The sequence below is a fragment of the Vitis riparia genome, chromosome 4, assembly GCF_004353265.1.
Source record: "Vitis riparia cultivar Riparia Gloire de Montpellier isolate 1030 chromosome 4, EGFV_Vit.rip_1.0, whole genome shotgun sequence".
NCBI lineage: Eukaryota > Viridiplantae > Streptophyta > Magnoliopsida > Vitales > Vitaceae > Vitis > Vitis riparia.
Window position 1 is genome coordinate 23,500,641 of NC_048434.1, and position 24,977 is coordinate 23,525,617.

Here is a 24,977-nt window from a genome sequence, read left to right on the forward strand (position 1 = left end):
ATATGATTATGATTGGATTTAGACTCATATCTCATATGTCTTTGTTTATTTATAAATGTCATAGAAGTGTTTCCACATGGTTTTGGAAGCTATATTCTTTTGTAGGTCCACATTGTTTATCCCTTGTATGCCCATGATACTTGACTCAAGCGGCAAAGGGTTGAAATGGGGCATGAAAGGTTCAAGATTCAAATGTCAAGAGGGGAAAAATAATGCTACCTGGTGGGGGGAAAAAGAAGAATTGTTTACCTTTTGTTTGGTGTATTTATTTGCACCCATTTTATTAATCATTATTTGGTGGAAGAAATTTTGATTTACATACTAAGAGTTTGATAGTTGCTCTATGTCATGCAAGTTGGGAGTTTTTGGTGTTCACTTGTTCTACATTTCTAGACATGGTGCTTTGTTTGAAGTCCACTTGTTTTCCTTAGTATCTGATTTTCCAGTGCATTTGCTTTCTTCTTCATGACTTGCCATTTCAATTTTTTTCTTCATCCCAAGCATGTTTCTAGAGATATGTGCTTGTGATGGGTAGCTTATTTTTTTTTTTTGATCAGAAACGAAGAGAAATATATTAATAGAAGGAAAGATATAGGAGAAAGAAAAAAAAAAGAAACAAAAGAAACCACTAGAAGGATGAGAGATCCTACACAATCTGAACAACAGAAAAAACACCCAACATTAGCTAAAAACAAAGAGAAACCCCCACAAACTCAAACTTTTGAAGCGCAAACCTCACTCCAGTTGAGTTGTAACACATTTAAAGGAACTCCTCTAAAAGCTGCAGAACAAGAAGCCCAAAGAGAGGAATAGAACAAAATCAAATCCCATAACGTCTCTTCCGATCTCCCCTTATCCTAAAAAATCCTATTGTTTTGCTCTTGCCACACTATCCAAACCAAAGTAAGGCAAGCAACTTGCCAAAGAGTCTTGCCTCTTAAGGAGTTCCCCAAGCCTTTAAAAGCAATAACCAACATGTCCTCAAAACTCCTTGGAGGGACCCAAACCAACCCAGCTAGCTTAAACAATTTGTTCCAGAGTCCAATGGTAACAGGACAATGAAGAAAAAGGTGATCAATCGACTCTCCATTTCCTTTGCAAAGAATGCACCATTGAGGACAGAGGGACTTGTAGGGTCTTCTCAATTGCAACTTATCATTGGTGTTCACCTTCCCATGAGCTACTATCCAAGCGAGGGCCTTAACCTTTGAAGGGGCTTTTGAACTCCACAAGAACTTGGCCGGAAGGAACAAAATAGGATTAGAGACTTTTGACAAGGCCAAGAAAAAAGATTTCACTGAAAACAAGCCTGATGAAGACAAAGACCACGCTCTAGAATCTGCCAAAGAAAGAGAGAAAAACACTGAACTGAGGGAGGACATTAATCTCTGAAGGAGATCAATTTCTGAATCGGTAAGATTGCGGCGAAAATTTAAATTCCAAGCCACTGGAAAGGAATTGCCAAGGACATTTGAAACAGTGAGGTTTTTCACAGAAATAACTCTATAAAGATCAGCAAATTGCGAGCACAAAGATTGGTTACCCCACTAAAGATCTTCCCAAAAGCGAATTCTCTCCCCATTGCCCACCACTAGGCGAACAAAAGGGGAAAATTCCTGGAAAACTTGAGCAATAGCCTTCCAAGGACATCTGTGTGACCATCTAACCATCGTGTTGGCGTCCCATCCATTAGGATGTGTCCCATATATACTCACTATAACCTTATGCCAAAGACCACTCCTTTCTCTAGGGAACCTCCAAAGCCATTTCCCTAAGAGAGCAATATTTCTCAAAGAAATCTTCCCAAAACCCAAACCTCCCAACTTCTTTGGTCTGCTAACAACCTCCCATCTGACAAGATGATCTTTCTTCCCTTCCCCTGCCCCAGACCACAGAAAATTCCTTTGCATCTTCTCAATCTTTGAAGCAATTGAAGCTAGGATTTTAAAGAGGGAGAGGAAGTAAATAGGGATGTGAGACAAACAAGACTGAATTAAAGTAATCCTCCCTCCCAAAGACAAATAGGCCTTTTTCCAACCATCCAACCTTCTCGAAATTCTCTCAACCAACGGGTCCCAAAAGCCTATTGTCTTTGGGTTTCCTCCCAAAGGAAGACCTAAATAAGATAAAGGCCACTCAGACACTTTACAATAAAAAACCGAGGCCAGACTAGACAATAGCTCCTGCCTAGTGTTAATACCTGAAATGGTGCTTTTCTCTAAGTTGATTTTTAAACCAGAAACTTGCCCGAAAACCAAAAGGATAATCTTGAGGTTTTGAAGATGTTCCATAGAGGCTTTAGAGAAAAAGATAGTGTCATCTGCAAACTGTAACAAAGACACTCTTGTCCTATCCTTCCCCACAGAAAAACCCTCAGTAAGCCCAGTTTCCTCTGCTCTGAACAACAACCTACTTAGAACATCTGCCACTAAAGTAAAAAGGAAAGGAGAGAGAGAGTCTCCTTGTCTCAAACCTCTAGAAGCCTTAACCCAACCCTTTGCATTCCCATTAACTAGGATTGCAAAACTAGAAGAAGACAAACAACCCCTTATCCACGATCTCCATTTCTGGCTGAACCCCTTCCTTTGAAGCACATGATCTAAGAAGCCCCAATCCACATGATCATAGGCCTTCTCAAAATCGATTTTGAAAACAATTCCTTCCTCCCCTGACCTTCTTTTCTCATCCACCACTTCATTGGCTATCAACACAGCATCTAGAATGTGTCTCCCTTCAACAAAGGCTCCTTGAGAACCAGAGATTGTTTCATGAAGAACTTTGCGTAAACGCCCTGATAAGATCTTAGCAATTATCTTATACAAACTTGTAACCAAGCTAATAGGTCTATAATCTGAGATCTTAAAAGATTGACTTTTCTTAGGTACCAAAGCAATGAAGGTCGCATTTGTACTTTGGTTTATTACCCCATTGGTGTGGAACTTGAGAAACACCCTCATAAGATCCTCTTTTATCACATCCCAACACTCTTGATAAACTGCAATAGTAAAACCATCAGGATCAAGGGCCTTTTCCTTATTTAATTGGAAAACTGCCATGCGAACCTCCTCTTCAGTAAAAGGCCTATCCAGCCAAACTCCACTCTCTCCAGAAATAGGGACCCAGTCAATTCCTTCAACCCTCCAAGACTCACCTATAGGTTTGGAATAAAGATTCCCAAAGAAATTAACAATCTCCTGAGAAATAACCTCAATGCTGTTTAAAGTCTCCCCCCTCTCAGAAATCAGAGACTTAATGAACTTCCTACTTCTCCTACCTGTGGCCACTCTATGAAAGAATTTAGAGTTACAATCCCCTTCTTTAATCCACTTAACCCTAGATTTTTGTCTCTATTGAACCTCTTCCTTTAATAACACATCCTCTAACTCCCTTCTTCTTAAGGTCCTTTCTAACACCAAATCAAGATTCAAATTCCCTTCTTGTTCAATTAGATCAATTCTACCTAAGTCCGTAAGAATGAGCTTTTTTCTCTCTTTTAAATCACCAAAGGCCATTATATTCCACTCTTTCAACTTTGACTTAACAAACTTTAATTTCCTCATAAACTTATGACCTTCCCACCCTTCACCCGTACACTCTTGCCACCAAACTCTAAACTTCTCCTTTAACTCAGGATGGAGCAACCACATATTCTCAAACCTAAAAGGAGTCGGACCCCACTTTAAAGGATTAGTTTCCAAACAAATAGGGCTATGGTCAGAGGTCCATCTAGGAAGCGCCTCCTTAACACTTTGAGAGAAAAAGGTATCCCACTCGGAAGAAAACAAGAACCTATCCAATCTCTTACAAATAGGATCAACTTGCATGTTTGACCATGTAAAAGCCGCATTCCTTAGAGGGGGGTCAAGCAAGCCACTCTCCCTTATAAACTCATCAAAACACCTCATGTTGAAAGTTAATCTGGTCTCACCCAATTTCTCAGATATCCTCCTAATAACATTAAAATCCCCTCCTACACACCACCTTGGGAATGTTAGACCATATAGGTCTTGAAGCTCCAACCAAAAGTCCTTCCTCCACAACGGATTAATCGGGCCATACACTAAAGTTAACCAAAAAGATCCTTCCTCACCAAAGTTAAACTTCACAGTTACAGAAAAGGATCCTAACACCTTCTCTGTACACTCGAACTTACTAGAATCCCACAAAATCACAATCCCCCCTGAAGCTCCACAGACTGGAAGAGCAGCCCACTCCAAACTCTTGCCTTTCCAAACACTGCTCACAAACCTCCGGTCCCAAGTTTCCCTCTTTGTTTCCTGAAGCATCACAATATCTGGATTTTGAGTACTTAAAAACCTTCTGACAGTCCTCCTTTTCTTCTTGGATCCTAATCCTCTCGTATTCCAGCTTAAAATCTTCATATAAACCAAAAACAACCCAGCACAACCAGCACCCAAACCTAATCCTCTCCTCGGATTCCAAAAGCATTTTTCCTCTTCCTTCTGAAATAAACCTTGTCCGCAAAAAAATTACTCTGGTTTTCTTCTTCCGCACCTTTTCCATATTCTCTGACAATTCTGATCCTCAAACTCTCGAAAACCGACTGAACCTTGACCATTTTTCCAGGCGAGAGTCCCTCAACCTGAAAACCTTCCAACGGGAGGATGGGAGGTTCTGGGTTTGGGGACGGATTCTTCCTTGAGACACAAAGCTTCTCTGGGCTACTTAGAGAATCCTTAAATAAAGGCCAGTCTTCAGAATTTCGGTTAGAGGTTTCTAGGGGAAACGCCACTCCTTCAGAACGGGACACGCCAACAGGACGATTGGGCTCAACAACAGCAAACTTCGGAAAGGGACTACGCTGAGAGACAAGGCTCGACTCCAACGGAATCGGAGAAAAAGCCTGACATCGAGAAGGAAGAACCGAAGAAACAGAGGAGTCGGAAAGAATATTTGGATTAAAAGCCCCAACCAAAGGAAGACCCTTCTCAGAGAGAGCTAAGGAAGGAGGACGTACCTTTTTTACCCAGTTGCAAGGCGAGATCCCTTCGTCTCCCTGGTGAAGTGTCGGGATTTTTTTGAAACAGGAGAAAGGGCACCCTTTTTGAAGACTGATCTGCCCCAAATAAAGCCTCGATTTGCTTCCGGTGCGCCATCCCCATCTAGGTTGCGCTTTGGGGCAAGAGACGTCACCTTTAGGCTCGGCGGCCAACTCCTCGCCTTGCGTCTTGTAGTAATTGAGTTGCCTTTTAGCTTTGCTGACTCTTGAGAATGTGCTATCGGCATCACCTCCTTTGCAGAGGTTCCTGATCGTTGAAGCTTTGAAGACGAAGGCGTTGCTGGGCCACCATTAGAAGACCCTGCTTCAGTTTCGTGGACTGGACCCGCAAAAGGCCCAATGTTCTTCTCCTCAAAATGGGCCCTAGCAAAACGGCCTTTAAAAACGGCTTCTGGTTTTGTTGGCCCGTCAACACTTCCCGCCGTTGGGCCCAAACAGCTCTTCCCCCTTCCTTTCTCCACTTTAGTAGCTGAATTTGAAATTGAAGACCGAGCACGGGAGCGATGACGAGGCCTCCATCTGTGGTACTCATTATCCCTAGCAGTAGCTCGTAGCCCTTCAACGTTCTTTGGCCTCTGATAGACGCAACCTTCCGTTGACGTTACTTCGTCCTTGCTGCGATTTGACTCTGGCCTGAGAAGAACGTCTTCTTCAGCTTCTCCGATGACGGAAACTGCAACCGTAAATGACCAGGCTCCATCTTCCACCTCTAGCAACGCTGGTAGCACGACATTTGGATGCATCTCCACCCGCATCTTTACCTTCGACAAGTCTACGAGCTTCAGAGTTTCCTTTGCCACCTTCGTTACCCTCCCCCATTTCTGCAAAATGTACCTCAACTGAAACTCATCCCATAGATGGAAAGGAAGGCCTCTCAGTTCTAACCAACCCCTTCTAAACTTTCCACCAACAACAGAGTTTTCTTTTGGCGACCATCTCCTCAACGCAACAACCCCTCCTCTCACTGTTAAACTCCCTTGATCTTGAAACCACATAGCTCTCCTTGCAGAATCCACAAAAAAGCACCCCTTGTATTCGGAAATGGGAGTTACAGACACCATCCCTTTCGTACCCATCATCCTCGCAATAACTTTCCCTACATCAAACCAATCCAGTATTTTTCCTTTACTTTCACAAATTATAGCTCTTGCCCATTTTCCAACTGGCACCGAATCTCCGTTTCTATGTCCTTCCTCTGCAACCACATCTGCATAGGACCGCCCTTCTTTGTACATTTCTTTGCTTACCTGAGACTCTTTATCCTTCTCCTTCGAGGCTCTTATAGCCTGATCAGACACATCTTGGACTCTAGAAATCGCCTTCCTAAGGGTTTCCCACCCATTGCCTTTAACACCCTCAGGAACAACTAGCACTAGAGGTTTTCTCTTTGCAACAATTTCTGTAATTTTCATAAATCTCCCTTTACTATTGAAGCAAATCTCCATCAAATGCGTCCTCGTTTTGCCCCTCATCTTCCGAGTAAAACCCCTGGAAGCCTCCAACTCCACAGCTTTCTTCAAATGTTCCAACAACCAATCCAACTCCTCTCCAAATCCTAACGAAACAACAAAACCTCGACTTCTCTCTGTTATTGAAATCCACATTCCCCCATTGATGCCTTCAAACTTTACCTGAAAAGCCTTTCTTTCCACGTCAAATCTTTCCATCACTCCCAACCCTTTTACCAATCTAGCAACTCTTACTAACAATTTACAATGCTAGTGACCTTTTCACTTGTAATCAATTTGCAATGCTAGTTTTTTCAATTCCACCATAGTCCATTTATTGCTCTTTGGGTAGCTTATTTCATGCAACACTTTTAGTTCTTATTATTTTCATTGTTATTTTCTTTAATTTAATTGACATTTCTGCAGGCGGCTGCTGCAAAAGGAGAAGCTCCACCTGGACTCCCCTTGAAAGGTGCCGGCCAAGATTCATCAGACACACAACCAAAGGTGGGTGTTTTCTGAAAATCTTCTGTGTTTTGTTGTGTAGTGTTAAATGCTGTATCTAAAAGATTGATTTTATCCCTAGCAGGTTACAAATGGTGGTGTTCCCAAAGCCAGTGATGCTCTATCTGGTGAACTTTGGGAGGTAAAGAAAGAGAGGATTTGCAAAGCTTCAGTGTATGGAAAGTTACCTGGTTGGGACTTGCGTTCTGTAAGTTTTTTTTATTTTATTTTATTTTTTGATAGGAAACGACAAAGGAATATATTAAAAGAAAAAAGAAGTACAAGAGAAGGATGAGAAATCCTTCCACCAAAGAAAACTAAACAACAAGAATACGAAAACAAGAAAATACAAAGTAAAAACGAACAAACTCTCTAGACTAGACAAACCCAAAGGAATTACACGCCGCTAGCCAATCAAGTTGTAACACAATAAGGAGAGTCCCCTTAAAAACCTTGGAACAAAAAGCCCAAAGAGAAGCAAGGAAATGAATAGAATCCCAAAGATTCTCTGAATTCCTTGCTTTATCCTAAAAAATCCTCGCATTTCTTTCCCTCCACACAACCCAAATTACAACTATACAAGCATCTTGCCACAAAACTATCCCTCTCTTCGTTCTGTAAGTTTTGCATTTGTTTACTTGCCCTCATCCAACCCCACCCTATCATAGTATTGGTTTTCTTATGATTTAGTGATCTAATGTCTGCTGGGTAATTGAATGGGTTTTGTCAACCTACCACAAACATAGTGATATAACTGGTAGATTCATGTGTAACAATTTTATATTCATTGGATGTGAGGGAAGAAGCTTGTTTCTATGGTTTACCTATATCTCATATTGATTTTGGAATTGACATGCCTTTTTTGCTTTCTTACTTATTGCATAGGTTATCGTGAAGAGTGGAGATGATTGTAGGCAGGAGCATCTTGCCGTGCAACTTATTTCTCATTTCTATGGTAGGTAGTTTGGTACATGTATGTATAGTTTATATTTGGGTTTTCGGGGCAAATAACTATTTTCCCCCCTTTTTCTTTCTTGTGTCCAAAAATGGGCAAGAGACTCTTGACCTTAAGAATGTGTTTGGTTCATGAGTATCTTAAACAAAAAATGTATAGCGTACATCAGAATGTAAGATTATGAAAAAAATGCATATCTTGTATATGATTACCATTTTTGGGTGCATATACCTTGGGAAGTTTTTATTTCCTTGGATATGGGAGCCTTTCAAATTTGGGACAAACTTGTACCTATGAAGGACCTTTGTATTTTCTTTTATTCACATTCCTAGTGAATTAAGATAAAGCGTGGACTACTTTATTTATAATTAGATCAAATTTTTATAAATAGTTCTTGGAAGGTTGTGATGTAAATTTATATTAATTTCCAGATACCTAATCAATATGATGGAAATAAAGTTTGATTGGAATTTCAATTTCTAAACTTTTGTCGAACACTAGAATGAAAATCTTGTATCCACTAAACTCAAGAATTAATTTTTAAAAATACGATTCCCATTCTCAAGTTTAGATGCTAGCAAATGAAAAAAAAAAAAAAAACCTTTCTTAGTGATCTACTCATATTAGTTTCTTATCATTATGCTTGTGAATGATAATAGGGTTTGGTTGCTCCTTAATCCTTGTATCTTTCGTTGTACTTCAACTTTGCAAATAGTAGATCATCTTGGTAAAAAAACCGAAGAACAAAGGTTGAGTCTCTAGAAGCTAATTCGGAGATAGCCCTCCTTTTGGTTTAGGACACCTTTTCCCCTGGGGACCTGCTCCCATTACTTCCTTCCTTTGATTTGCTTATTTGCTTTTATTGATTATTGTTCAAGAGTGACGTGGGTTTATCCTATGAAAGCTAATCTATTTTCCATTTGGAATATTTTAAAAAAGATTGTTAAAACTCAATTTTCACAATTTTCACAATTCTAGAGAATGGCCTTTCTTAGAAGATTTGTGAAAGTGGAGATCATGCTAGAACTAGTCTTAGATCCATGATCTATTAAACTACTCATTCTTGGGTGGAAGGTAACCCTAACCTCTATTAATAGCTTCCCAAAGGTTCATCCCACAAGTCTTCTTACTTTCCTTAGCCACTCTTCTATCCCAAACATACCACAAATAAATCTACTCTACAAATTATTCCGCTCAATAGAGAACTTCCACACAATCTCTTATCGAGTAAAGCCTTGTTGAGTGCCAAAAGGTTCTTGTATCCTGATCCGCCCTTAACCTTTTTATAATAAACAATTGATCATAAGGGATACTCTGGACAGGGAAAGCATGAAGGACCACAAATCGGAAGTCCACTTGCAATGGATGTGGATGTGGATATGCACATATGATTTTACGTCCTATTTGCAAAGGCAACACCTTTCAACGAAACTTTGGCCTATTATCAAACTTTAATCCAAGAGAATCTTTTCCCAATGTTGGAGTATGATACATCATGGGCCCAAATCCTAATAATTTAAGTTTTTAGAAAAATTGGTGACTCTACATGGTATTACCTCTCTAGTTAACTGTATGTTTCAGGTTCAAGCTTTTCTCTCATATATTTATCTCTTTTTGAGCTTCAATTTATGATTTGTCTATTGTCTATGCCTCCCATTTGTAGTTTTCAAGCTGCATATGAAAGAGGGAGTGAAGCGTTAGGGGGGTGGTTGGTTTGGCCTAGGGTTTGTATTGGAGCATGGTATACATTGTGGACCCAAATTCTAACTTAAAATTGAGAACATAACATCCATGTTGCCTCCTAGACAAAAAGTCACTTTGGAGGTCACCCTTGACATCTAAATATTTTTTAGAAAAAAGACTCACTTGATGACAAAGACTTGTGGAACCTTCTAAATCAATTTGTTGTCATAACCACCTATCACCTTGAAAAGAGTCAAGAAACCAAAGAATGACTCCACTATAACCACCTTGCGGTCTGGGAAAAAAATGTTATTATTTGTTGTGAACCTCCACAACCACTTCTCTACCAAAGCGTTTTTGAGCACCTTAAAACTTCCAAGCCCCCCTCACAGCTTTTTCAGATAAATAGTTAACTACCTCGCCATATGGATATCCTCTTTTTAGTATGCCCTACTCCCTATAGCACCTCCCTTTAAATTTTCTTAACATATACCACACCTTCTTATGGATGACAAGACTTGATAAAAAGTAAATAGGGAGAGTAGAAAAAGTGTGCCCTTTAACAAGGTAAATTTACCAGCCTTAGACAAGAACTATGTTTCCCAAGAAGTTAGTTTGGTCTTAAATGTCTCTTTACCAAAGCCTAAGTAGAAGAAGAGTTGAGCAGTAATCTCAAGTTGATGTAGGATAGTGGTGCAAAGAATATAGAGCAGAAAAATAAAAGTAGAAGAGAAAATTTCTAAAAGAATTATAAATATTATTAATTGAATTCCAAAGTGTTTAACTTCACTAGGCCTATATATTGATAGGCTATCCTGACTCTTATAGAAAACTAATTCTAATGATAATATGTGGCTAAAGAAGAATGGTTTTAAGGATTTGCTAAGAACTTGGTGGTTAGGTCTCCATTTAAGAGGGTTCTTTAGTTTCATCCTGTCTGAAAAATTGAAAGTACTTAAGGTTATTTTGAAGACTTGGAATAGGGAAGTGTAAGGAATGCCACTGCTAGAAAGGAGGCAGCCTTGAACCAGGTGGTGTTTTGGGATTCTGTAGAAGGGAATAGGGCTTTATCCGAAGAAGAGCAGAATCTCATAAAACAGGCTACGGAGGAGTATAAGAAGTGGGTGGTGATGGGAAAAACCTCTTGGAGGCAAAAATCTAGGGAGTTATGGTTGAGGGAGGGAGACATAAATAGAAGTTTTTTCCACAAAACAGCCACTACCCATAAGAGAGGAAACTTCATGGTGAAGATCAAGATCAATGCGGCTTAGGTACTAGTTGTTTTCTCTGTTTGGGGTGTTGTGGGTGCTTCCATTATTAGTTAGAGAGATGTTAGGTTGGCATGGTTTTTTTTGTGGGTAAGAAGAGAAAAAAAGTGTGGCTTGTTGCTCCTTTGTGCCTGTTCTGGATAGTGTGGAAGGAAAGAAACGCTAGGGCGTTTGAAGATGAGGGTCATTTGGTACAAGGGTGTGAATTTTATTTCCTTTGTAATCTTTGGGTGTGGGCTAAGGGGTTTTTAGTTGCTGACCTTTCTTCTGTTGTTGATTTTATAGATTGGTTGGGCTTTGTTTAAGGCGGTGCTGTTTTTTGTTGGTTCCCTACTCTTTTTTGAGGCGCTTTTAGGCATCCTTTGTATACTTTCTGTGTATTTTGGGACACTTTTTTGGAGTGCCTTGTTCTAATATATTACTATTTACCTATAAAAAAAATCCTAACTCTGATAAAATCCATCACTAAATGATAACCGCTCATAAAATAAACAACAAAATTGTTGCCTACTTTGCATCCCATGTGAGAGGTCAATAAATCCACCTATTCCACCCTCCTAACTGGATTAAGCTCGCTTTTGTCTGAATTAATGTTTAAATTAGAAACTGCTTCAAAGAACAATAAAACCTATCTAATGTGCATTAACTGAAGGCGATCAGCCTTACAAAACAAAAGAGAAGCATCAGAAAAAAAGAAAGTACGGAATCTTTACCTCCTTGCTCCTTATGGCCTCCACCCTAAAACCTATTGAAATCCTCATCTACTTCTCTAGACATAGACCAACTCAAAGCCTTCATCACAAGAATAAACAACGAGAGAATGGATCTCCTTGCCTCAAAGCTCTAAAGGTTTGGAAAAAATCAATTTACTCACTCACCTTTGGGTGGGGATTCCAGTTGAACTGGTACTGTGGTCAATTTCCGTGTATTTACCTCATTCAAGCACCAATGTATAAACACACCCCATCCCTTTTATCAATTGTAAGCTAATGGGCCTATTCTTTTTTTCTTAAAAAAAATCATGAGTTGTTTTCAATGCATTGGGCTTGTTTTCTGTTCACAGACAGAACAATGATAATCTAACTTGAGAATTTTACAGGATTTATATTCTCCATCCTTGATGTTGAGTGTTTTTTTAGCTATTTGTGTTATAGCATTTTGAAGATCTTTTTGTTGGATAATTCAGTCATTATGATTTAGTGTAATGTGATCTTCCTTGTGAACAAACAAATACAAAATTTTACTCAATTTTTTCTGTTGTGCCATCCAAAGTTTTCTTCATCATACATTTGCAACTGGTAAATAAGAAAGATGGATGGCAAACTAAACCAAATTTGACTACAATGTCCTAACTGATTTATTTTAAGAATGTTGAGTGGTCTTCTTTCTCATTCTGTTTAATTGCTGGTTGAAACTTTTTGATCATTGGTTGATAATGCCAGATATATTCCAAGAAGCTGGTCTTCCTCTCTGGCTGCGCCCTTACGAAGTCCTTGTTACTTCTTCCTACACAGCTCTCATTGAAACCATTCCAGATACAGTAATTTTCTTACTTGATGGTTTTAAATGAATTTACTGTGAGAAGATTTTTGATCTCTTTGATTTTTATTTTTGTAGGCCTCACTTCATGCTCTCAAAAGTAGATTTCCCAACATCACAAGTTTACGTGATTTTTTCATAGCCAAGTATCAAGAAAATTCTCCAAGCTTTAAGCTTGCCCAGGTACTTGACAACAGAAAAGTAGTTAGCCTTCAGTTTGTGTGGGAGCCATGCATCCTTGTCCCCATGTATTATTGAAACTATTTATACTTTTGAGAAAAACTTATTATTATTATTATTGTTGTTGTTGTTTTTATTATTATTATTATTATTATTATTATTACTATTACTGGTGGCAAGGTTGTGCCACCTTAAATCTCCTTGCCTAACCTTGAGTTAATTCTCAAATATCAGCGTGAGAGATTACAGGGGTGTGGAATTTATTCCTAGGAAAGTGAGTTAAATATTATAAAATTACTATTTCTCCCTTTTTTCTTCTACTTAAGGGGAGGGTAGGGTGTGTGGGGGTTGGGTTAGAAAGTCTTGGCTTAGTGGATGGAGTTGGAAGGCTTGCTGGTTTGGGCACAGCGGCGTGTCCTTGGCACATGATTGGCGCGCTTTAGCTAGATTAACAGGAAGGGGAACCCAACTCTGTCCCTTGGGTAGGTGTCAACCTCATATGCAACATGCTTCTACTTCCATATAAATTGTCATATTTTTTTCATGGGGAAAAAAATGTAAAGCACCATTAGCAAATAGCCTACTTATTTATAATATCATTTTTATTAAGAAAGACTTGCAAATGGAACTAATGATTTGTGATACATAAGTAACGCAAAATTTAATTTAGGTAAAAGGAAAGGATCTAACAGGCCATGGTAGAAGATAGTCAGGAATATGCACCAAATCAACTATAAATTGTTCCTAAGAATGGGTATTTTTATGTCTTCAAACTACTTAAGAGCTGAACTCTGCAAAGGTGGACTTCGTTCTTTTTCAGCATTTCCCCCTGTGCTCAATTCTGAGCAAACTATTGGCCATTCTATTCAGTTTTGTGAGGTACTCTCCTCAATTTAGCAACTCTTGTTTGAATTTTAGTTAAAGTTGTTTCTGTGTTTCATCTTCTGCTACAAAGGTGGTTTGCAACTTATGTAAATGCATAGAAATGAAATTATTGTGCTTGCTAGGACACAATTTTTCCCAATGTCTTCCTTGTTCTCTTGGTTTAAGGATTATTTGAGGGAGAGTAGTCCATCTTTTCTGGATTTAGTACTCATTGATGCATTTTATGCAAAGAGAGTCGAGAATCAATTGATCATCTTTTTCTACATTGCCCAATAACATTGGGGCTTTGGCATAAGCTCTTCAGTGTAACTAATTTGGATTGGGTTCTACCAAAGAGTATTGGAGATATGATGATTATTTCATTTAGGGGCTTGGGGAATTCAATTAGAGGCAAGATGCTTTGGCATGTAGCATGTATCACTGTATTGTAGGTTGTGTGGCGAGAGAAACATACTAAGATTTTTGAGGAAAAGTGTAGAACAGAAGGGATGTTATGGGATCTTTTTCATTTCTACTCCTCTTTTTGGGCTTCTTGTACCCTCACTTTTAGAGGAATTCCCCTTAATGTTATTCTGCTTAGTTGGCTTTCGGTTTGTAATTAGAAAGGGGTAGATAACTTTTGAGAGAGTTTGGTTTTTATTTTTGAGAGTTTTTTTACATGCTTTTATGAGTATTTCTCCTAGTACAGTGGAGGGTATACTTTCACTTTGATCAGGTTTTGTACTTTGAGGGAAGGATCTCTCACCCTTCTCTTCATCTTTATTATTATCAATGTATTTTCTGTTTCTGAAAAAAAAAAAAAAGTCCTAAGTCCCTTTAGGTGGGCCCTTTTCCTTTTTCCATCATGGTTGGATGTTCTATATATTTTTTCTGTATACCAGGGTTGTTTCTGCATTCTTGAAGTTATTGTTCTTGCTAATCACATATTCTGATTGATTTTTATCGTTGTTTAGACTTCCTAAGGGAAGAAAAAAAGATTGATTTATATTCTTTTAGAGATTTGATTTTACCTTTTGGTTCTGGGAACTGATTTTTTATTGCAGAGGAACTTTGTTGAAAGTATGGCTGGATATTCTCTAGTGTGCTATCTTCTGCAGGTATGATAATTTCTTACCATCCTCTTCCAGATGCATGCATGTGCTCACACATTCTGGACCCATATGCATAGTTCACTGGCTCATATATATATATGAATGAGCACAAATATGGTCTGAAATATCAGTTGAGGTGTTTAATATCAGTATTTGCAGTTTATGTGTTGATGTAAATTTTCCAAAGCTTCTTACCAAGGGTATCCTAACCTCATGGAAAGCTTTTTACCTTCTGGAAAAGCCAACAAAAATTTATTTGCTTTGCTAGTGCAAACAAAGCACTGAAGATAACTCCTTGCACCATTTCTAGGCAGCTCAAGCAAATAAACCCTCCCCCCTTCCATCCAAACCTTGCAAAAAGGGAGCACAACTTTACCTTTGCACCATGATTCCATTCCTTCTTGCAACCAAGATAAACTCTTCTTCCCAAACTTGATTTAGCTGGAGGCCTGGAAAAAGCATCTACCTCTCTCCAATGCTCTGCCTTCTACCCTCCCTGTAATCTCTTTTCAGCAGGGATTTCAAAGGACTTCAATTCTACCCCAAACTAGACCTTACCATCCATGGTTTCAATGTTGGAATATAGTGGGACACACAAAATTGAGGGTCTTCTGTATGCATTTGCATCAATTTTTAACTGCACCTTTCTTTGTTGATTTTAAGACATAAACTGGATATCTCATAGGTTGTCTATATTTACTTAATTAAACATACAAGTTGTGTTTCTCAAACCACATATTTCTACTAGGGAAGTACATTATAGAAAGCTCTTCTAAGCCTTTTTTTTTTTTAAATAGGCAAATGGATAATATATTAAAAGGCCAATGCCTAACAAAAAGGGTGCACCCAATCTACACATGTGGTACACAAAAGGCACCAAAAAGAAAGGAAAAAAGTAATTGAAAAAGATAGATAACAAAAAGACCTATCTATTCACATTTAAGGCTATCTAAAAAATCTAACATTGTGAAGATCTCTATGCCCATCACATCCCAAGACCACTCCAACAAGGATTTCGAAAAGCTCTTCTAAGTCTATTCCTCATTACAGTCAGAACATATTAGAGACTTAGTTAAAACGCTGTAATCACTCTTGTTAATAGTAAGACCATCTATCTGATTGCTAACACTTGTTTTCAATGAGGAAAAGAAAACATTCAAGGGAAAAAAATCAAATGCCATTATGTTTTTATTGTTTCTGAGGTGGACCTTCCTCCAGACACAAACATTGAAGAGATATTTCTGGTTAGTTTTTGTTATTGCCCTTGCGCCCAAACTCCATCAACAAAAGACACCCTTGTCGGGTATTAGTATTCTATGGGTAATTATTCCCTTCTTGACTGTGCTATTTTTTCCTTTACCTCTTCTTTTTTTTTTTGATAAGTAAAGAAGAGTATATATATATATATTAAAAAGAGGCGTGTATACAAGATAAATACACCCACCCTCACACAACTCCAACAAAAAAAGCTGCCAAAATGGAGGTGCAAAAAACATCTCCACCCTCAATGAGAGGCCAACCAATCAATGAAACCAATTAACGTCAAAGGACCATCCTTTATAAATTTCTCAGTCTCTGGCCAAATAAAGCAAACAAAAGAACTTTTTAGCCTTTGAATGGAAAGTATGTTGTCTTCAAAGGCAAATTCTATTCCTTGCCTTCCACACTGCCCATAAAATACATAAGGGGCTTGCTCTCCAAACTTCTTTTCACTTTTTGCCCACACATGATCCATTCCAACCCAAAAGTGTTGACCTAATTAAAGAAGAAAGCACCTAAGACACCTCAAAAAGAGTAAAGAACATTTCCCATAAAGCCCTTATCTTTACACAGTGGAGAAGGATGCGATTTATAAATAAAGCATTTGACAAAAATAATATCTATTTGCTAAAGACCATCCTCTTTTCTGAATTTGATCCAATGTTAAAGTGCTTCCCCATTGCCTCCCAAGCAAAGAAGCTCACTTTGGGCTATACCCATGAATTCCAAATGATTTTCATTGGGAAAGGATTTGGAAAACCTAACTCTTAAGGCTTCATAGAGAGACTTGACTGAGAACTTTCAGATAGTAGTGAGGCTGAGGGGTTGGAGGTTCCTTTCTCAAAGGAAGATGTGTTTGCAGCTCTTTCAGATCTAGGCAAAGACAAAGCCTCGGGGCCGGATGGTTTTACCATGGTGTTTTGGTTTTTTTTGTTGGGATGTGGTGAAGGTTGAGATTATGGCCTTTTTTAGAGAATTTCATGAAAGGGGCAGATTTGTAAAATCTCTAAATGCCACCTTCTTGGTTTTAGTCCCTAAAAAGGGAGGTGCAGAAGATTTGAAAGATTTTAGACCGATTAGCCTTGTGGGAAGCCTTTACAAGTTGTTGGCCAAGGTGTTGACAAATAGAATCAAGAAGGTAATGGGAAAAGTGATTTCGAAACCCCAAAATGCCTTTGTGGAGGGTAGAAAAATACTTGATGCAGTTTTGATTGCAAATGAGGCTGTGGATTCTAGGTTGAAAAGCAATCCAGGGGGTGTGATGTGCAAGTTGGATATAGAGAAGACCTATGATCATGTCTGTTGGAAGTTCTTGTTGGCAATGCTTAAAAAAATGGGCTTTGGGGAGAGATGGATTAAGTGGATAGAGTGGTGTATTTCTACTATAAGATTCTTTGTTCTTATAAATGGTTCTCCCTCTGGGTTTTTCCAAAGTTCAAGGGGTTTGAGACAAGGAGACCCCCTCTCCCCTTATCTGTTCGTGATAGCTATGGAGGTGTTTAGTTGCTTATTGAAAAGGGCCATTAGTGGGGGCTTTTTATCAGGGTGGAGGGTAAGAGGCAGGGGTGGAGAGAGGATTTTGATATCTCACTTGCTTTTTGTGGATGACACCTTGGTGTTTTGTGAGGAGTCTCAGGATCAGTTGATGCATCTAAGCTGACTTCTCATGTGGTTTGAGGCTTGCTCAGGGTTGAGAGTTAACTTGGAGAAGAGTGAGCTTATTCTGATGGGAAGGGTGAATGATATAGAGGATTTGGCATTGGAGTTGGGCTGTAAAGTGGGTGGTCCGCCTTCTTGTTATTTGGGTCTGCCTTTGGGGGCACCCTTCAAATCAGAGGTGGTATGGGATAGTGTTGAAGAGAGGTTTCGGAAAAGGCTGACTATGTGGAAGAGACAATATATATCAAAAGGGGGAAGACTCACCCTAATTTGAAGCACTCTCTCTAGCTTGCCTGTTTACTTCATGTCTCTCTTTTATTTGCCCAGAAAAGTAAGGCTGAGGTTGGAGAAGATTTAGAGGGACTTCCTGTGGGGGGGAGGAGCTCTTGAGCAGAGGCCACATCTTGTTAGGTGGAACTTGGTTTGTCTGGAAAGAAAGAAATGTGGTTTCGGTGTGAGAAATTAGCTTTGATGAATAAAGCTCTCTTGGGTAAGTGGAATTGGTGCTTTGCCATTGAAAGTGAGGCTTTGTGGAAGCAAGTGATCAGTCACAAATATGGTGTAGAGGAGGGAGGATGGTGTACTCAGGCCGTAAGCGGGAGGCATAGTGTAGGGCTTTGGAAAGCTGTTAGAAAGGAGTGGATGGGTATGTATAGCAGTTTAGCCTATCGTGTGGGTAGTGGTAGGAGAGTGGGATTCTGGAAGAATAAGTGGTGTGAAGATAAGCCTCTTTGTAAGTCCTTCCCTTCTTTATTTGCCATATCCCTGGCTAAAGATGCCTGGGTATCAGATGTGTGGAACCCAGATGGTGTGGGGGATGGTTGGACCCCTCTTTTCTCAAGGGCGCTTAATGATTGGGAGATTGAGATGGTGGAGCGGTTTATGCTAAAAATCCAAGCCTTTAGAGTGCAAAGGGAGGACGAGGATAAAGTGGTGTGGGTAGCATCTAGAAGTGGAGTTTTCTCAGTCAAGTCGCTCTATTCTATTCTGGAGCCCGGAGGTTCTGCTTTGTTCCCTTATGGTAGTATTTGGAGAGCGAATGTGCCTCCTAAGGTAGTTTTCTTCGCTTGGGAAGCTTCCTGGGGCAAAATCTTAACTTTGGAGCAACTCCAGAGGAGGTGGTACTCTTTGGCAAATAGGTGTTTTCTCTGCCTTTCTAAAGCAGAAACGGTGGATCACCATTTACTTCATTGTGTTAAGACGCGGGCATTGTGGAATCTTCTTTTCCCCCTCTTTGGTGTGGCTTGGGTTCTCTCTGGTTCAGTTAAGGAAACTCTACTTGGATGGCATGGAGCGTTTGTGGGGAAAACCTGTAAAAAGGCGTGCCAAATGGCCTCCTTATGTATATTTTGGTTAGTCTGGAAGGAAAGAAATTTGTTGGCTTTTGGGAATGAGGGCTTTCACTCTAAAGGCTGAAACATTATTTTGTATGTAATCTTTGGTCTTGGGTTAGGGTGTTTATAGTTTTGAACATTTTTTCTCTTGTTAGCTTTTTTGAGTGGCTAGGCTCTAAGTAAGGGTAGGGGTTGTTGTTTCTTTCCCCTTCCTTGGTTTTGAGTCTGTGGGCTGCTTTTGTATACTCCCTGTATACCTAGAGTTTGGTGTTTCCTCTTTTTGTTTATTATATTTCTTTTTATCTATAAAAAAAAAAAACTTAATAGAGAATTTGCCACTCTTTGTCTCCGTTCAAAGCACTTGGTCCTCCTCATCCCTCTACACTCTCTTCCCATGAAGACATAACAAGAAACTCTATACTTCATCGACTTCCCAATCATTAAAAGGTCTAAAGAAGAGAGATTGCTCCAACTCCCCTCTCCATTTGAGAAATTTCAAACATCTTTCATCCAAGCCTCCTTGGATACAGCTAAAGCAAATAAAGTGGGGAAGGAATCGCACAAAGGCATGACCCCACACCACTTATCCTTCCAAAATTTCACCCTCCGCTCGTTACCCACCACAAAGGAAAGTCTACTACTAATAAGGTGTCAATCCTTCCTAATCTCTTTCCTCAACCCCACACCATACCCTTCCCTTACTTCTTGAGAACACCATCCCCCTTGTTTTTCCCCATCCTTCCCCCTGATCACTTGATTCCGAAAGACTCCTTTCTTGTTCGCAAAGAGCCTCCTCCATTTGCATAGAAAAGCCCTTGTTGAGAGTAGAAAGACACTTGACCTCTAATCCTCATTTTCTTTTGTCTAAGCAAATGGTTGCCTAACTTACAAAATGAGGTTTTTGTTCACGAGCCTCACACAAAAAATCCCTTTGAATCTACTTTAATCTCAATCTGACCATCCTTGGCATGGAAAACAAAGACATGAAATAAATGGGCAAGCTAGACAAAGTGCTTCAAATCAAGGTGATTCTCCCTCCTTTAGAAATGTATTGTCTCTCCCACATAGCCAATTTGTTGTGGAACCTCTCTTCCATTTCATCCCAAGTTGCCATGGACTTAAAAGTAGCACCCAATGGCATCCCCAAGTAAGAAGAAGGGAGGCTTCCGACCTTGCAACCAAGCTTAACAACCAAATCCTTCACATTATCAACACACCCTAGTGGAATTAACTCGCTTTTATCCAAATTTATTCTTAACACCGAAATGACCTCAAACCCCATAAGTAGCCAACATAAATAAGTCACCTGATCTTGAGAAGCCTCACAAAATATAAGTATATCATCAGCAAACAATAAGTGGGAAACCTGAATCCCTTCACCACCTCTACCCCTCACCTGACAAGCAGACAAAAAACCCCCATTCATTGCTCTCTTTAGGAGGTAGCTAAGTGTCTCCTTTGCAATCACAAATAAATAGAGCGAAATGAGGTCTCCCTGCCTTAGACCCTTAGAGCTTTGGGAAATACCTAAAGGGGTATTGACCAAAGCAAAGAAGCTAGCTATGGATATACACAACTTGATCCGCCCTATCCACTTCTCCCCAAAACCCATCTTATTCATGACCAAAAGCAAGAAGGATCAGTCCACATGATCATATGCCTTCTCTATATCAAGTTTGCACAAAATTGCACAATCATTGCTTTTCACGATCAAATCAATGGCCTCATTGACAATAAGCACTTCATCCAAAATTTGTCTACCCTCCACAAAAGTATATTAGGCCTTGGAAATCACCTGGCTACCACCAATTTTAGCTTGTTGGCTAGCACATTGGCCAACCACTTATACAACCTTCCCACCAAGTTGATTGGCCTAAAATCCCTCAAGTCTTCCGCTCCCCCTCTCTTTGGGATCAACCTAACAAGGTTGCATTCAAGTTTTTGACAAAATGATCGTGTTCATGAAACTCCTTGAAAAAGCCTATAATCTCATCCTTCACAAACTTCCATGAAAACTACCAGAAGGCCATAGAAAACCCATCCAGGCCTGGCGCTTTGTCCCCACTAAAACCCAAAAGGGCACCAAAAAGGCTCCTCCAACCTTGTGGAACCTCTCTTCCATTTCATCCCAAGTTGCCATGGACTTAAAAGTAGCACCCAATGGCATCCCCAAGTAAGAAGAAGGGAGGCTTCCGACCTTGCAACCAAGCTTAACAACCAAATCCTTCACATTATCAACACACCCTAGTGGAATTAACTCGCTTTTATCCAAATTTATTCTTAACACCGAAATGACCTCAAACCCCATAAGTAGCCAACATAAATAAGTCACCTGATCTTGAGAAGCCTCACAAAATATAAGTATATCATCAGCAAACAATAAGTGGGAAACCTGAATCCCTTCACCACCTCTACCCCTCACCTGACAAGCAGACAAAAAACCCCCATTCATTGCTCTCTTTAGGAGGTAGCTAAGTGTCTCCTTTGCAATCACAAATAAATAGAGCGAAATGAGGTCTCCCTGCCTTAGACCCTTAGAGCTTTGGGAAATACCTAAAGGGGTATTGACCAAAGCAAAGAAGCTAGCTATGGATATACACAACTTGATCCGCCCTATCCACTTCTCCCCAAAACCCATCTTATTCATGACCAAAAGCAAGAAGGATCAGTCCACATGATCATATGCCTTCTCTATATCAAGTTTGCACAAAATTGCACAATCATTGCTTTTCACGATCAAATCAATGGCCTCATTGACAATAAGCACTTCATCCAAAATTTGTCTACCCTCCACAAAAGTATATTAGGCCTTGGAAATCACCTGGCTACCACCAATTTTAGCTTGTTGGCTAGCACATTGGCCAACCACTTATACAACCTTCCCACCAAGTTGATTGGCCTAAAATCCCTCAAGTCTTCCGCTCCCCCTCTCTTTGGGATCAACCTAACAAGGTTGCATTCAAGTTTTTGACAAAATGATCGTGTTCATGAAACTCCTTGAAAAAGCCTATAATCTCATCCTTCACAAACTTCCATGAAAACTACCAGAAGGCCATAGAAAACCCATCCAGGCCTGGCGCTTTGTCCCCACTAAAACCCAAAAGGGCACCAAAAAGGCTCCTCCAACCTTGTGGAACCTCTCTTCCATTTCATCCCAAGTTGCCATGGACTTAAAAGTAGCACCCAATGGCATCCCCAAGTAAGAAGAAGGGAGGCTTCCGACCTTGCAACCAAGCTTAACAACCAAATCCTTCACATTATCAACACACCCTAGTGGAATTAACTCGCTTTTATCCAAATTTATTCTTAACACCGAAATGACCTCAAACCCCATAAGTAGCCAACATAAATAAGTCACCTGATCTTGAGAAGCCTCACAAAATATAAGTATATCATCAGCAAACAATAAGTGGGAAACCTGAATCCCTTCACCACCTCTACCCCTCACCTGACAAGCAGACAAAAAACCCCCATTCATTGCTCTCTTTAGGAGGTAGCTAAGTGTCTCCTTTGCAATCACAAATAAATAGAGCGAAATGAGGTCTCCCTGCCTTAGACCCTTAGAGCTTTGGGAAATACCTAAAGGGGTATTGACCAAAGCAAAGAAGCTAGCTATGGATATACACAACTTGATCCGCCCTATCCACTTCTCCCCAAAACCCATCTTATTCATGACCAAAAGCAAGAAGGATCAGTCCACATGATCATATGCCTTCTCTATATCAAGTTTGCACAAAATTGCACAATCATTGCTTTTCACGATCAAATCAATGGCCTCATTGACAATAAGCACTTCATCCAAAATTTGTCTACCCTCCACAAAAGTATATTAGGCCTTGGAAATCACCTGGCTACCACCAATTTTAGCTTGTTGGCTAGCACATTGGCCAACCACTTATACAACCTTCCCACCAAGTTGATTGGCCTAAAATCCCTCAAGTCTTCCGCTCCCCCTCTCTTTGGGATCAACCTAACAAGGTTGCATTCAAGTTTTTGACAAAATGATCGTGTTCATGAAACTCCTTGAAAAAGCCTATAATCTCATCCTTCACAAACTTCCATGAAAACTACCAGAAGGCCATAGAAAACCCATCCAGGCCTGGCGCTTTGTCCCCACTAAAACCCAAAAGGGCACCAAAAACCTCCTTTGAAAAAGGCTCCTCCAACCTTGCCACCTCCTAAGTCTCTAACCTCTCAAAAGAGAGTTTGCTTACACTGGGTCTCCTATCTCTTGTAGTAGTCAGAAGGTTTTGGAAGGCTCTGGCCACTCCTTTAACTATGTTAACCAAGTTTCATTAATTTTAACTCTAGCCATCAAATTCCTCTTCCTATGAGCATTAGCCGCCTTATAGAAAAATCTAGTATTTCTATCCCCTTCTTCAACCACACTTCTTATGATTTCTGTCTCCAAGAGAACCCATTTTTTATATTGCTTCCTTGCTTCTCTCCTAGCTTCCATATCTTCCATGGAAAGTGTACGGGCTCTCTCTTCTTTATCCCAAAAGTCCACTTGGTTTAAGGCCAAATCCTTTTTGATTTCAATCTTACTAAGGACTTCCTTATTCTAGTCTCTCGGGAGAGATTTCATGGCTTTCAAATTTGTAGTAAAAAAAAAACTAGCTAACCTATTGAAATTGAACCCTTCCCACCAAACTTACAACATATCGTTAAAGCCCTCCTCTTTCAACCACATATTTTTCAAATCTAAAAGGCATGGGGCCTCTCCTTAGCCCTCCCCCATGAAGTAGAATAGGAAAGTGATTAGAGACTGGTCCAGGGAAAACACACTATACAACCCCAATAAGGTGACATTCCTAATCCTCAGAGACCATGAAACGATCAAGTCTCGATTTAGATTGATTGTTCAGGCTGCCACTCCAAGTGAATGGGCCTGCTTGTAGAGACAAGTCTTTTAACTCTAAATTCTCAATGACCTCATTTTAAGCATCTTCCCACGCCAAGACTTCGTACTATCCTATTGGACATCTCTTGAATCTTAGTTTTCTGTAGACAAACCAAATCCACTTTCTAAGACTTAATTAAAGCCTTAATCACCTTTCTCTTATCACTGTCATGGGTCCCTCTTATATTCCATGATAAAATTCGTAGCTTCATTTAGCTCAAGGTGGTTCCTCCACACACCCATCTTGAACCACTATAGTTCACTGAGCACTCAAGTTTTTTCAATTCTAGTTCAAATCTTAAGGACTTCTAAAGTTTCCTCCTTTTGCCAATGACCTTCCCCTTCTGTTCTTTTCTCCCTTTCATCCTTTTAAGAAGCTTCAAAATCTCCCCCTCAAAAAGCTTGGTTGGCATACCCAAGCAGTAGCAAAAATTCGCCAGGCAACTGGTCATCCATGAATCTGAAGCCTCTCCCTCTTCCTCCAATAACCCGCCTCCTAACTCCCTTATCGAAAAGGCCCCATCAACACCCTCCTCATCCCCCAACTCTAACATAGGTGAACAACCCCTCACTCTCTCGTTTGCCAAGATTGCCCTCAACAGGTCAAAGGCCACCTCCCTTTCCTCATTGGTCGGCCCAACGAGAGTATTGTGACCCATACTAGCAACAACCATTTGCTATCCTTCAACAGCCGTGACCTTCTTATTCCTATGGTTTTTGTCTTTTTCATCTATCCCTTCAAATCTCACATAATCTTAATACCCACCTTATGGATAGGGGAGAATTCGGTTTCATCTTCAATCATTTTATTTATCTATACATGTTTCCTTTTATTCTTCCCATAAGTAATAATCGATGTATTAAAGGGTTAGAGGGGAACTCATTGTACCTAGGATGTGTATTAGAAGGTCATCCAAACATAATGGCAAGAAAGAAAAGTGTAAGAACCAATAACAACTATCACCTACCCCAACTGCATTCTTAGACCGCATGAAACAAGACCTACAGAATATATAACTAAGTCCTTTCAAAAACTCTTTGATTCTTGTCCTTTGGTAGAAAGCAAACAATACATTATAGAGTTATTCTATTAACTTTCCTCTTTTTCCTTTGCACAATACCTCCTCTCTAAGATTCTAGGGAGTTTTTGGGTAGAGCAAAAAAAACCCAAGAAATACTTAACAAAGAAATAACTTTCAGTACCTTAAAGCAAAGAAGAAATCTGTGCACGATGTTGGAATGCTTTAC

General features: G+C 39.8%; 1 protein-coding gene across 2 annotated transcripts in view; it reads left to right on the forward strand.

The window, feature by feature from the left end:
* LOC117913060 (phosphatidylinositol 4-kinase beta 1-like) overlaps positions 1–24,977 on the forward strand; it is a 53,395-nt gene that overhangs the window by 18,697 nt on the left and 9,721 nt on the right. For both annotated transcript variants that reach the window (XM_034827954.1, XM_034827955.1), the window contains exons 6-11: positions 6,895–6,975; positions 7,058–7,180; positions 7,858–7,927; positions 12,321–12,418; positions 12,496–12,600; positions 14,526–14,579. In XM_034827954.1, the coding sequence (XP_034683845.1) occupies positions 6,895–6,975; positions 7,058–7,180; positions 7,858–7,927; positions 12,321–12,418; positions 12,496–12,600; positions 14,526–14,579 (531 nt within the window). The remainder of the gene's footprint in view (positions 1–6,894; positions 6,976–7,057; positions 7,181–7,857; positions 7,928–12,320; positions 12,419–12,495; positions 12,601–14,525; positions 14,580–24,977) is intronic.